At 39.2% G+C, this 13,228-nt stretch overlaps 1 protein-coding gene and 1 non-coding gene across 2 annotated transcripts; both read right to left on the reverse strand.

Annotated features, from left to right (window-relative positions):
- Nucleotides 1-1,048: 1,048 nt before the first annotated feature.
- Nucleotides 1,049-12,744, reverse strand: nr2e1 (nuclear receptor subfamily 2, group E, member 1). The gene is made up of 9 exons (XM_084737598.1): nucleotides 12,060-12,744; nucleotides 9,248-9,393; nucleotides 8,224-8,311; nucleotides 7,470-7,705; nucleotides 5,774-5,920; nucleotides 4,424-4,520; nucleotides 4,169-4,318; nucleotides 3,379-3,484; nucleotides 1,049-2,147 (listed from the first exon to the last, which is right to left on the reverse strand). Exons 1-9 carry the CDS (start codon nucleotides 12,118-12,120, stop codon nucleotides 1,985-1,987), a joined length of 1,194 nt encoding a protein of 397 aa, XP_084593724.1. The 5' UTR covers nucleotides 12,121-12,744; the 3' UTR covers nucleotides 1,049-1,984.
- On the reverse strand, nucleotides 5,401-5,472 carry trnae-cuc (transfer RNA glutamic acid (anticodon CUC)). The gene has a single exon. It is a non-coding gene; the product is annotated as a tRNA-Glu (tRNA).
- Nucleotides 12,745-13,228: the final 484 nt, after the last annotated feature.

Here is a 13,228-nt window from a genome sequence, read left to right on the forward strand (position 1 = left end):
AATTGAATGGATTAATGACCTTAACATAAAAAATTATTGAATCGTAGATTTGGAAAAACATGACACCCCTGGTTTTTATTTATAATAGAGCAGGTTACTTATGAAGCGTGCATGCTGTTGTAATGCATAACTAAATTTCATTGCTGACCAATGAATACCACCTATCTCCAAAATGACAACTCTTCAGCAGCTAAAAAACAACCATGGTTTCGGCTTTATGGCAGTGCATTTTTCTGATTATCCAGTGTTTTGCTTAAGAAATAGGAGGATAGTCTTAACTAATAAAGGACCATTTCCTCCTACAGTTTTATCAAAGGTATTGTGGTTTTCACAGGACAGCGACATAGTGTTTGACTTCACCTAATGCATGAAGTAATGCAAGATGTGTCATGATGACTTGTGGTGTTATTTATTCATCTAGATTGTGCGATTCCAGAAACTCTGACCCACTTACTCAAGATAATCCACAGACTTTGTTGTGAGCAGTTTCATGTAGGAACTACTTTCTTTCTACAAGAAAGGAAGTAGTTCCTAGAAAGGAGCAACCACTAGAAAGTAAGAAGTTCCTACATTAAACTGCTGACAACAAAGTCTGTGGATTATCTTGAGTAACCGAGTCAAAGACATGGCTATTAAGTTTTCCAATCTGTTTTTTGGCGTTTAGAGCACCACAAACTGAGCGCCATCTAGTTCCATTATACTGGAGAGAAGGCAGGCATCTCTACAGCTGATATCTCCAAGACTCTGCAACTCACACCAAAACAATCAAGATGAATAAATAGCACTACAGGTAAAAGGAAAAATACGTATTTTTGATTTTGGGGTGAGCAATAGGAATTCATGGTATATCCTGTATTTAATCATCATGAGTCTTCCGTTAGTTATTAATTACCTAAGCATGTGATTTGTACCCTTATTTTAAAGTGTTACAGGTAAATGTTTTAAAATTGATCTTAAGATTAATATCAGAGAAGAGCATTGTCATTATTTTCAATGATATGTGTTACAAACAGCTGGCAGTTTTATATCTGGGTTATCTGAAGACAGATGAATTCAGTCTCTTTTATTCTCTTGGTTACAACTCTAAATAGTTATAACTCCAAATATTTACAACAGACTAAAAACATCACAGGCCACAGAAACATTTCCAAGTGCTGAATATTATTTTATCCAGTGTTAGTGTCTAACTTCACAAAGTCGACCTAAACATTTTTAATGCTGCGCCTCAGACAGGACACACTGACACAAACAGGACAGTAACCACTTAAATACAAACACCGTCTTCAGATGAATGTAGTTTTACAGTCAGGAGGCAATGCGAGCTTATATCCTTTAAAAGTCTTTTTCCTTCCCTAATTCTTCTTCATAGAATTTGCACATTGTCTTCATCATGATCATCTTCTTCTTCTTCTTCGTTGCCCCGTGCGTTTGGTTTCAGCACCGGATTGAGGGACAGCGATTCACATCCCCCGTTACACATCTTTTTTTTTTTTTTTCTTTTTTGGTTTCCTCCGTTGGGATTGAACACAGCAACAAAAGACTGAATTGGTCGTCAAGCTCATTGGTCTCACAGACACTCGAAAAACTTCTTAATATATAACATTTCTTTGTCAGACATACTTGGCAGGTGCTCGACAGAGTCTTTAGGCGATATTTGAACACTGCAGGCTGTCTGTGCCCACACCAGAGATTGCAGTTTTTTCTGTATCATACAGGTAAATCTATCATGAAAGTTACAGGCTAATCCTTTAACTAGAGCAACTGTTAACAGGCTACTTGGTGTGAGGCTGTGTCGCAGTCTTTGTTTCGATGGAGCCTACAGGCCTAAATAGGCTATTGAAAGACAGCCTACAGGATTTTGTGCTCAGCAAAAATTGAACCCATTGTTTACGCCTGCTATGATTTGACATTCTGTCGACTGCTGGGTGGGTCTCTGGGCCTTCAGCTCAAGTCTTTTCCATGCGCCTGGACAGATGGCAGGAATTCATATATCGCTGGACTTGTACATGTCGGAGAGGAGCCTGGTGATGGGAACGTTGCCGATGGTCTTCTTGAAGAACACCTCCTCTATGGTGGACGGGCCGACCGAGCGGAGCGCCGGCAGGAGCAGCAACAGCTTCCCAAAACGACAGGGCTGAGTCGGGTACCTGGAAGACACACCAGCGGGGGTCAGAAAGTCAAGTCAGATCTTACTGATATTGTCCAAAAATGCAAAGTGGGTGCTTTACTGTACAGCATGACACCCTCTGTCCTCACTGTGCATTTATGTCAGTTCCTTTAGGATGTTGCAAATGTTTTGGGGGTTGTTGCAGCCTAAAATACCTGATTTCAGGGCAGCTTTTCTAAAGAGAAAAACTGATGCATGTTGCAATGTTTTTAGCAACAACATTGCTGGAAATTGCAAATAAAACATTGCCCTTTATGTATAAGATTGAGTTGTAAAAAGGCAACTTGTTCCAGGGAGAATAAAACTGCACTCTGCTCTGACTGTTCAGAGTAACCTTACCAAAAAGGCCAAGGATTACAAAATTCAAACTCAGTCAAAACAGCTAGCACAAAATGATAAAATATAAAAAAAAGCATTGATACATGTCAATAACAACAACAAACCGTGGTGTTAGAATAATTGGAAAAATTAGTTCCTAACTTGTGTTATACGCCAAGTTGTCTATAGATGTCATATATGCAGAAACATAGCGGATGATAGTAACTGTTTGGTCGATAACTTTTTATTAATTCATATCATAATCATATAAAGTTTTTGCTGATATGCAATTTGTAATATAATACTAGGTTGTGAGCGTAGAAACTTTGTTTATTAGCGTTAACTCTGACAACAAGTCAGGTAAAGCAATATTTTAGTAGTTTAAGGGAATGTACTGGTGCAGCCACCATGCTGTTTCTAAATTATGATTTAAAAGCTCATGAACACACTTAAGTTGGAAGAACGACTTCCCAGTGTGGGAAATGGGAGCATCTGAAGAGCATGTGAATGCAGCATTAGACCCTCAGTATTCCTCAAAAGACCCTTTTAAAACAAAAAAACAGCCACGTTTTGTGTTTCTGTCTGACGCAGCCTATCCAATTCATGCACACCTGTGACAAATAGCTGCTAATTAAAAACGAGGTTCGACTGTTGCACCTGTGCACAATTACAGGAGACTACAGTGGCTTATTGCCTCATTAACTTTATAATGAATCTGGCTGCTAATAGTTACCTGCTGGAGACGTGCAACATGTGTGAAACGTACGAGCTCAGAATACAGGACTTTACTCGTAGTGGAGTATTTTTGCGGTGTTGTATCAATTTTTACTCAAGTAAAGCATCTGATTGCTTCTTTCACTGCTGATTGACCGGCTGATTCACTTGACTCTTACCTGGTGTGTATGTAGCTGTTGAGAGTGAGCTGTGCCTCGTCTTGTAGTGCAGCGATGGCGCTGGCGTTGCGGAAACTTCTTAACTCAGTGTTGCCATGTGTAGGAACTGTAAGACAGAGGCAGGAGTTTAACTATAAACACAGAGGTGCCCAAACTTTTTTCTTAAGGGACCCCTTTTCTGTTCTGAGAGATGAGTTTTCCTGATATTTTTGGGATTTTTTTAATCAATTCTGTCTGTATTATGTATTTTTTTTAATTTTCAACAATCATATGTACTTTATAGACTCCGTATCTGACAAACTGTTTTCCTGTCCCTGATGATTGGCCTTTTCTAATGCAGGATGAGGCTGTTTAGCAGAGAGTGAAGACTGACTCTGTGAATAAAGTTTGCACTTACACCGTGAGATTATTTTTTACCTTTATACCTTAAATAATAATCTAAACTTTTAAAGTAAGTTTCATTTAGTTTATCTTACAGAAATGAATGCAATGCTGATGAAGAGGCTGGATAAAGAGGCCTTTCAACCCTCCATGAAGCTTTTGCTGCCTCTAGTAGAGGTTGAGTCCCCAGGTTGGGAACCAGTGGCGTAATACATAAATAATGACATACAATTAACTGAGCTGCTCTCTCTCCAAATTGGGTTTAGGCAGCAGAGCAGCTTCAGTTTGCTCAAGGGCACTTTAGTAGAAATAATGGCTTTTGTAAAAGACTTTGAGAGCTTGTTTGGGTTAAATGAGAATACTGTAAAAAAACCAAAAAAAAACTGTGAGATAAAACAGTGGTACTGACCGGCTTTGAATGTCACGATGCATTTCAAACAGGCAAACTCTGTGGCATCGAGGCGCATCTGTCTGAATCTGGTGACCACCTCCTGAAGTGCTTGTATCTCAGACATGATCTTATTCATCCGCTGAGACTCTGTGTTTTCAGTGTTCATTCCTGTGAAGAAATACAGAGAACGTGTCATCATGCATGTTAAAACCATAGACCGGACACAGGCCTGTCGGTGTACTCAGATAACATCTCCAGTGCCTTGTTACATACCGGAAACAGCAAGAAGAGTATTGGAGTCCACAGGAATGGCCCACTGCGCGATGCCCAGAACAAATAATTCCCTCCAAGCGTCCTCCAACAGAATCAGCTGCAAACAGGAAACATTTCACTGTTAAACAATGCACAACATGAAACAATGATTTACTCCGCTTATTATACTTAATTAATCCCAATAGGGGAAACAGATTTTTTTTCAATTTGTTATTATTTGTTCAAATACACACAGGCCTGAAATATTCACATGCACAAACAGGACCCTTGACAGTGATACTCAACTTGTGACCCCTTGTGAAATTAAATTGATTCACGCTTGTTTTCCCAGGACAGAGGGACAGACATGTCAGTTTTGTATGATCTTTGTGTGAGCGCAGTAGGATCACAGACAGCGAGCGCTGCAGGGCAAGACGACTACCAGCTGGAGAGGAGCAGAAGTTACGCAGAAAATGCGATAAATCTGATCCCATAAATGTCTATTTCACATTAAAAGAGCTTAAATATGCTATTAATTTTGCTCCTGGTAGGAGCAGCTTATGTTTAGAGTTATGTTATCTTATGTTTATAATGATTATAGTCTCCAACTTCTCAATGACTGCATGACTCTGTCAAATGTTTACAAACCTTCTACTACTAAAATGCAGTAAAATATCTTATACATAAATGGTAACTCTCAAAGTTCATTTAGTTAACGAGTTAAGTTAATCAGTCATTTAATTTGAAATTATAAAGAATTTCAGAGAATGATGAGTATGGACCTTTAAATGTTCATTCATTTTATTTGATAAATAATATAATCATTGATGTTTGTTTATCAACTCCGCTCCAGCTGCCTGTTGGATGGTACCATGCTCACGCATGCTTCATCAGTGACCAGGAGGTTTAGTGCCATCAGAAGATACAGTGAATACTTTGGTGTCCACCTTTTGGCTCTTGAGTCAAGATTGAGCCTTCAGTACCCACTAAAACACTTGTTCCCTGACCGGGAATCGAACCCGGGCCGCGGCGGTGAGAGCGCCGAATCCTAACCACTAGACCACCAGGGACTGCTCATGTGAGATAAAATTGGTATATCGATCCAGGAATATCTTTCGTTGATTAAGTTATTAAGTTGGTTAAATTATTGAGTTAATGTTTATGAAGTTCCATTAACTTAATCCTCGCTTTGTGTGTTTCGGGTAAAAACGCACCAACATAAACATTTACGCAAACTGCGCATGAAGTTTTTTGCCAGTGTGAACAGGGAAGTAGTCTTAGATCTAACTTGTGTTTGCCTTGGCTGCTGTTCGTGTGTTAAAAGGCCCTGCAGGAGAAGCCCAGTGTTTACTCGATGGATGTGAGGAGCACCTGGTCAGATAAGGGCAGGGTGGAGAAGGCGGGGACACTTTTCGCCCACTTGATGCTCATGAAGAGGAGTCGCGCCGCGGACTCGCACACGGACTCCGTCGCCACCTCGTACAGGTACATGGGCGTCCCGCTGACTTCATGAGGATACTGGGGGAGAGAGTGGAGAAAGGCGTCCAAACACAGTTCAGAAAATGGTCAACAACAAAGGTCAAATTCCAAGCCCCAGCACCTGGTTTTATAATCATTAGTGTTGCTTGTGGTGGATTTACTGTGAGAAATCTAATAGGCGGATTTGTGGCTCTTACAGGCTGCTAAATCTGGACAAGAATTTCAACTTCTAACCCTTAACGAAAAACTTCAATCCTTTAATAACATTTGGGAAGGCTATAATATAAATATCCACGAAATATCATAAACTTTTCACTGAATTGTTAAAAAAAAAAGACATTAAATGCTATAGATGGTCAGTAAAAACTCTAAACAAACATTTTACACTGTAAAATAACTAATCCACTTTAAAAAGTTAGTGTCCAGACTGCCTTAAAATTTTAAGGTGACTTAATTTGAAAAGACAAGTTGAGATAATTTTGCATTTATTCAAAACATAGATAATCCTGGTATTCCTGAGTATTTATAGGTGGTTTAGTGTGAGAAATGTGGCCTAAATCAGGGGTTTCCAAACTTTTTCATGTCAAGGACCCCCACAAATTATACCAGAGACATCCGGTTTGAAAGGATTTTTTACCAAAGAATCTCTAAAGTAAAACAAAAAACAAACAGACAAGCAAACAAATATTTGTTTTAACTTAAAAAGTTAATGTTCAGACTGCCTTAAAATTTTAAATTGACTGAATTTGAAAAGACAAGTTGATAATGATTCGAACAACTAACCATTTCCAGTCAAATAAACTTGATATAAATTCATTTGTACTTAAGATTTAAAGAAAGTTTAATTTAATGACTTTATTGAACTCTGTACAGTAGATTCATTCAACAGGTCAAGATACTTCAAATTAAAAGTATTTTGCTACATGTCAGCATTAATATAATAATTACAATTTTGGACATAGCAAGAAAAAAGTGACTGAATTTGAAAAGACAAGTTTAGGTAATTTTGTAATGATTCAAAACAAAACAAAAACATATATAGTCAAATAAACTTAATATTAATTCAGTTGCATTGGTTGAACTCTGCAGTATTCAATAAACTTTTTTCAACTCAAATATTTGAACTTGAAAGAACTCATGGTTATAAGTTTTTTAGCTCTAAATACCTGTGAAATTTTACAGTTTTATGATTTTAAAAAAGGAGGGTCTCAGGAGAGCTTAAACTCTCACACAATGCATGCTGGGAAGTCTGTTCATATGCTGATCATGTTTCTTTAGAAACTTAATGTAATGAGTTGATTGAACTCTGTACAGTACATTCATTCAACACATCATTTCAAGTCAAAAGACTTCAAATTAGAAAAACTGTTAATAAGCTCTGAAGTTCTGAAAATAAATAAGCTACTAGAAATGTTAAGTTTAATTAACTTGAACAAATAAAACTTGTATATTTAGGCTACTTTATGTTACTGAGAAAGGGGTAGTTGATTCCACTAAATACCTGCTTTATTTTTACAGTGATGGTTGAAAACTTCTTAAAATCCAAGCAGCATTTATTTTATTTTCTAAAAAACATCCCAGAATATACCTTAGGCGTGGGCTGTGCCAGACCCACGATGGCTTGTCTCTCCGGTGTGGTGGCCACTGCGCTCATCTCCAGGTTGTGGGGCTCCAGTTGCGTGACCGTGGTGAAGAAGGGAGGGCCGGGCAGGGAGGATCCCGGGAAATGGGTCGACGATCCGTTCACCTCTTTGTGGCCTCGGAAATATAGGGCGACCTGTTTGCGGATGGTGGACGTCCGGGGCCCCCTCTCGTGCTGGACGGCTGTGAAACGGGACAGCAGGGACACAGAGTGAAGGAATGGCTTATTTATTTAATTTGTGTATCCCCCCTTTTTTTCTCAGTGACTACAGCTGTCAGTTTATTTTTCTCATTTTTAATAATCATTTATTTATTCTTTCTATTGGATTCAGGTAGAGTCCCCTGGTCAAGACGTTTTTTGTACGTTTTTTACATATGAAGTTGCTCCTTTTTAATATTAATGAGTAAATAAATCAAATTTTATTGAACTCATCTAAAACTACTTCCAAAATTAAGGATTCAAAGTGCACATTTTGTTTGTCTAAAAGAAAAAATAATTGGCTATAATGAGCTGTAATCTATGAAAGCTCCCACAGAGAATAAAAAAGATCCCCTTCAAAATAAAATAAGTAAAGAGCAGCTAATTATCAACTTCTTTTGAGCCTCGACTAACAGCCTTAGTACACTTTTCCATCCGAGTTGCCCACCTCACCGCATGGTGTGTCTATGGCCAAAGTGATAATTCAATTAAGCCCATTTACCGTCTTTATTCATGTTCACTTCCAGACACTTTTTCAAACGGCACGCTCGGCACTGGTTTCTGTGAGTTTTGTCGACGGGACAGCCACCCTGTTACAGAGAGACAGAGACAGACAGTTAGGGCTGGATTTCTCACGGCTTGCGCTGCAGAAAGCTTCTTGCTATTATCTTCCTGGGAGGCCGCTCTCCAGGTGAAAGATCGCGCTATTATCGTGTAGTTATTATCAACCTGCTCCCCTGCGGCTCCAGCGCGGCCTCATCCCGCAGGATAAGTACTCCATCCCGCCCTCTGCTGCCTAAATCCTCTCCTTCCAGTCATCACATTAGATTGGATTACACCTGCTATATTATAGCAGCGCGGTGTTTAGCCCCAATACTTAATGGTAGAGGCATGACACAATTAGGCTCATCAAGAGAGACTTAACACAGCAGCGCCACGAGGGAAAAGCAGATAGAGTTAGTGCGTAAAACGCGCACTCTCTGTGCGTAAAGCTGGTAATGGTTTATATATCATTTTGGAAAAAAACAAACAAACCAATGCACAGACTCATATAAAATAAACCCTTTCAAATAAACACTTTCAATCATCACTTATAGATACCCTTAAACCCAGAGACCCTTATTTTCTTATCATTTTGCTGTGAACGTTGGTATCTGACGCCCTGGGAATGAGAATCAACAATCAAATATCTTCCTGGTGCATTTACGGACAAATCCTACTGGTTCCACCTTTAAATCACGCTTTTAATGACTCACAGAAAACAAATCTCTCTTGGTAAAAGTGCAGAAACTCACTGATACGATATTACTGAGTGGACTTGACAGACTAACAGGTGCAAATTAGTGGAAAAGCACCCCCTTAAATTCCCTGGACTTGCTTTCATATCTACAGTGATGCAAAAACAACCTGATGAAAATGTACTTAATTACTGAAGTTGCTTAGCTTCTTCGTTTTCTGTGTGAAAATGAGGATCAAATGAGCCTGTAGGACTGACAAGATGTAATGAGGTGAGGAGGAGGCCTCACCTGGGAGCCAGATTTACACACGTAGGTCCTGTTTCTGCGGATGCTCCTCTTGAAGAATCCCGAGCAGCCGTCACAGGCGTAAACACCGTAGTGTTTCCCTGAGCTGCGGTCGCCGCACACTTTGCATGGGATGTCCAGAATCCGACCTGGTGGAGGCCCACATTTCAGTTAGACACCATTCCCAGAATCATCAAGCGCTGTGGTTCAATTTTAAACCGATAAAAATGTCACGGCCACTTGTCACGTTATCTTGAATATTAAAGCTCTGGATGGACAGTGTCCCAAGTTAGCACAAAACTTGAGAAGATCGTTGCTTTGCTGCTTATTTTGCAGTTTATTTCTGTAATTCGGTGAAGTGAGTTTCAGGTTAGCTGACTGACATACAGTAAACCCCAGAAATGAACTCGTTTTGGACAAATCGTCCCCCAAATGACTTGTTTTTGTCCGACAGCCCCTCACAGCGCACACACACACACACTGGCCAGCGCCCCGCGCCTCCACCGACCATGGGAATTCACGGGCGCACATTTCAAGAATAAAGTCCGGTGGGAAGCGTCATATCTGAGCTCTCTAAGACAATGGCCCGAGGGCGCACAATGGAGACATTAGGGGAAAGTGTTAACTTAATGATTTTCCCCCATTGAACCTCGTCTGACTGCCTGGATCTCGACAAGCTGCCAACTCCCCTTCATAATGGGACTCGACAGCTGCTTTATCCCGCAGGTCTATAGGCCCCAGGATTAGGGAGTGACACTGCACCATGAGAATAATGCGCACCAACTCGTTTCACCAACTCAAATGAAGTGTATGTAAATCGACCCCGGTGTAGATGAAAAAATTTGATTTTTTTTTTTCTTTTTTTGTGTGAAGATTTTGTATTGAAATCTATAGAAGTATATTTGTATGCATATGAGGAGGGAGTCTTTTTTATTCTGGAGGGAAAAGCCGACTATGTAATTACACTGACGTTTTGCCACCTGCTCATTGATTCGCCAGTGACCCGTCAAAAAGGGTAGCATGGGAATAACCAGTGAGCAGCAAAAACAATGACTTCAGGAGAGAGTTATAGGCCTTCAATTGGCAGATTATTAAGAATCAGAAGGCCATGTGGGCTTTTTAACTGCTGGTCACAGCCGTGTAATTGACGGAAAATAGAGAGAAGCAACTTTTTATGTAGCATTTAAGAGTTTCTGTGTGAGAAAGAGTTGGCCTGTTGAAAGTCATCATTTAATAAAATCAGCCTGCTGTATAATAAGTTTTATCCTCATCTGTACTGATCTATAGCTCACTTAGAATCCAGATTTTATTTTACTAATAATTAAAATGTCGGCTGCACTTACTGAAATCACCTACTGATTAAAAGATATTTAATAAAACAAAGTTAAGAGAGTCAAGTTCAATCGCGCACCCGCCAATAAAAGTTTTAAACCTGTTTAAATTGAAGATGAACGAAATAAGTGCGTAAAAGTTCAACAGTTTGATTTTTTTTTTAAAAATATATAAAACTGTCCATTGCTGAGAGTCAGTTAAATAAAATGACACACAATTTTGTTGTGAAGGGGGGAAAATGTATTTAACTTCCCGCTGTGGGGGTCCAATTCGTCTCCATTGTGTGCAGTAATTGCTTGAAGATATATGGCATATTCTATTAACGTAATCACCATCAAGGCGCAAACCTGCTACCAGAACTGGAAATTAAGTTTTACTGAGTGCAGGAAAAAATGTCTCCACTGACCACCCATCACGTGGGGATGAACTTGAATGGCATTAAGAAACAGTATAATGTTGTTTTATTTCATTTTAAACATGTTGCTCATCTGCAGCGACGTGAATACATGTGAGCACCTGAGGATAAAACAACAGAAGCAACAGTTTGACATGAACAGCACATAACGATACAGAAAGAAACACAAGCAAACGTTAATTTAACAGAAATGTTTTATCTTTTAAAACAGAAGAATAATCTAAATACAAGTGTGACATATGTCAGAGTATAATTTGAATGTAATTCTAATTTACCATGAGGCCTAAAAGAAGGATAACAGCTAAAATGGTAAGAAAAAAAAGACACCCACTTAAATTGAATCTAAAACCTTAAACCACAAGAAATAAACTCAACAATTTAATTTTAATAATCACTGAATACAGTCGTGATTAATTATATAAATTGAAGATTTTTTTTACAGTCATACAGAAACGCGCGCACGCACACAAAAAAACGTTTAATTGCTGTTTTTAAATTTGTCCAAAAGAGAAAATTAGCAGTGTATATCATATACAACCTTTAAAATCATATTAGTGATTAAAAATGTCACTGTTTACTGTATTATTATTCTTATAAAGACATTGCTCAGAGTGAAATTACAGGCAACAAGTGGCATCATGTGAAACGCAGGAGGAATATTCGGATCATGGACACAGATGATTGTTTCTTTACATATGAACTTTACAAAAAACACGTTTCTTAAATATTTCTTTATTATTTCTTGCTTTTTTTTCCCTTACATGTTTTCCAGTTAGGCTGAGGGCGACTTAATTGTCAGACATGGACACAAGTTTACGCAGCCAACTGCGTGTGTTTGTGCTCGGAAAAAAAAGACGCTGTTCCCCACGGATCACCGCTCACATTTCTGTGCGAACACGAGAAACGAACCGACTTAATTATTGTTGTAAATATCAAGTCGAGTACGTAGTTTATTTATTTACACTCCACGCCAGAGGGAGGCCTGTTAAACACGACTTATTGTAACACACCGGGCTGCTCTGCTCAATATTCCTCAGATGAACCAGGGAGGAGAAAAGCGACACTTACTTGATTTGACATTCAGAATATCCAGACAGCCACTTGTTGAGCCGGCGGGTTTGCTCATCATGGATACTCGACTTAATAACGAAGTTCAGGATGAAAAATGTCCTCTTTCTCGTCTTTTTTATGGTGACAAAACAATTTTAAAAAAAGCGTGAAACCGCAGCACTTCCCTTCAAGTCTTCAAGCCAGTGTCCCGAGTGTCCAAACTTGACAGATGTCCACGATCTACGACCCCAAATCGAGACACGCAGCTAGTTAAACATCGTATCAGTCAATCTTCGCCTCCGCTTCGATGTGCAGCCCGGGTCGGACCCTGCAGTGACCGGTTAACAGCAGCCCCACAGCCGGTGCGTAAAGTTGGAGCTGCAGCCTGGAGCGCATCCGACGGTGCCAACCCGGCGAGGAAAGAAGAATTAAAAATCAATTTTCTGATGCTCTGACAGGTGAAAAGCTCGTTAAAACCACGACGCGATGTGACTTTGTGCTGCGCGTTCCTCAAATAAGCCTCGGTAATATTTATGAGAAGTGTCACAGGGGGAGGCTGGAGGGTGGAGATCTCCACTTCCTTCATCCACTTGGCTTTCTACTCCAAACTCCAGCCTGACGTCACTGGCGTGTGAGGGAGTGTGTGTGTGTGACTAATGGTCTGAATGTGTGTGAAGTGCCTTGCTCATGGATCAAGAGGCATTGCAAACAAACAAAAAAAAAAAAAAACACGTGTTGCATGCGTGTGCGTGCAACATTTCAACTTGTTTTTAGCTCCAGATGCGAAGAAATGATGCTGGCTTCTTTTTTTTTTTTTTTTTGACTGATTGTAATTTATTGTGATCCTAGTTTAATCATTGATTACACTGTTAAAAAAAACCCACTGGTATTTAGTAAAATAAATAAATCTTCTCTCATTAAGTTAAAATAAATACACACGTTTTATTTGTTCAATTTAATTCAACTCAAATTTTTTACTATTTATTTTCAGAACATGTCAGAACTTATAAACATGACTTATTGCAATAATGAGTTGAATGAATCTGCTCTACAGAGTTCAGTCGACTTATTAAATTAAGTTTCTAAAGATGTAATCTGTGTTAAGAACTGACTCTTCAAACTGAGAAAATGTAAAAGGAAATCAAATTTGTTTGTAATGTTCAAATATTCATCGGTTTGACTGAAGA

This window comes from Lutjanus erythropterus, chromosome 15, assembly GCF_056507025.1.
Source record: "Lutjanus erythropterus isolate fLutEry1 chromosome 15, fLutEry1.hap2, whole genome shotgun sequence".
Lineage (NCBI taxonomy): Eukaryota > Metazoa > Chordata > Actinopteri > Lutjaniformes > Lutjanidae > Lutjanus > Lutjanus erythropterus.

Excerpts from the sequence above, each read along its gene's own strand:
- nr2e1 (XM_084737598.1), bottom strand. The coding sequence starts at position 12,120 with ATGATGAGCAAACCCGCCGGCTCAACAAGTGGCTGTCTGGATATTCTG. Across the intron at positions 5,921-7,469 it reads TGGCACAGCCCACGCCTAAG|TATCCTCATGAAGTCAGCGG; the intron begins GTATATTCTGGG and ends TCTCTCCCCCAG. Across the intron at positions 4,319-4,423 it reads TACTCTTCTTGCTGTTTCCG|GAATGAACACTGAAAACACA; the intron begins GTATGTAACAAG and ends ATTTCTTCACAG.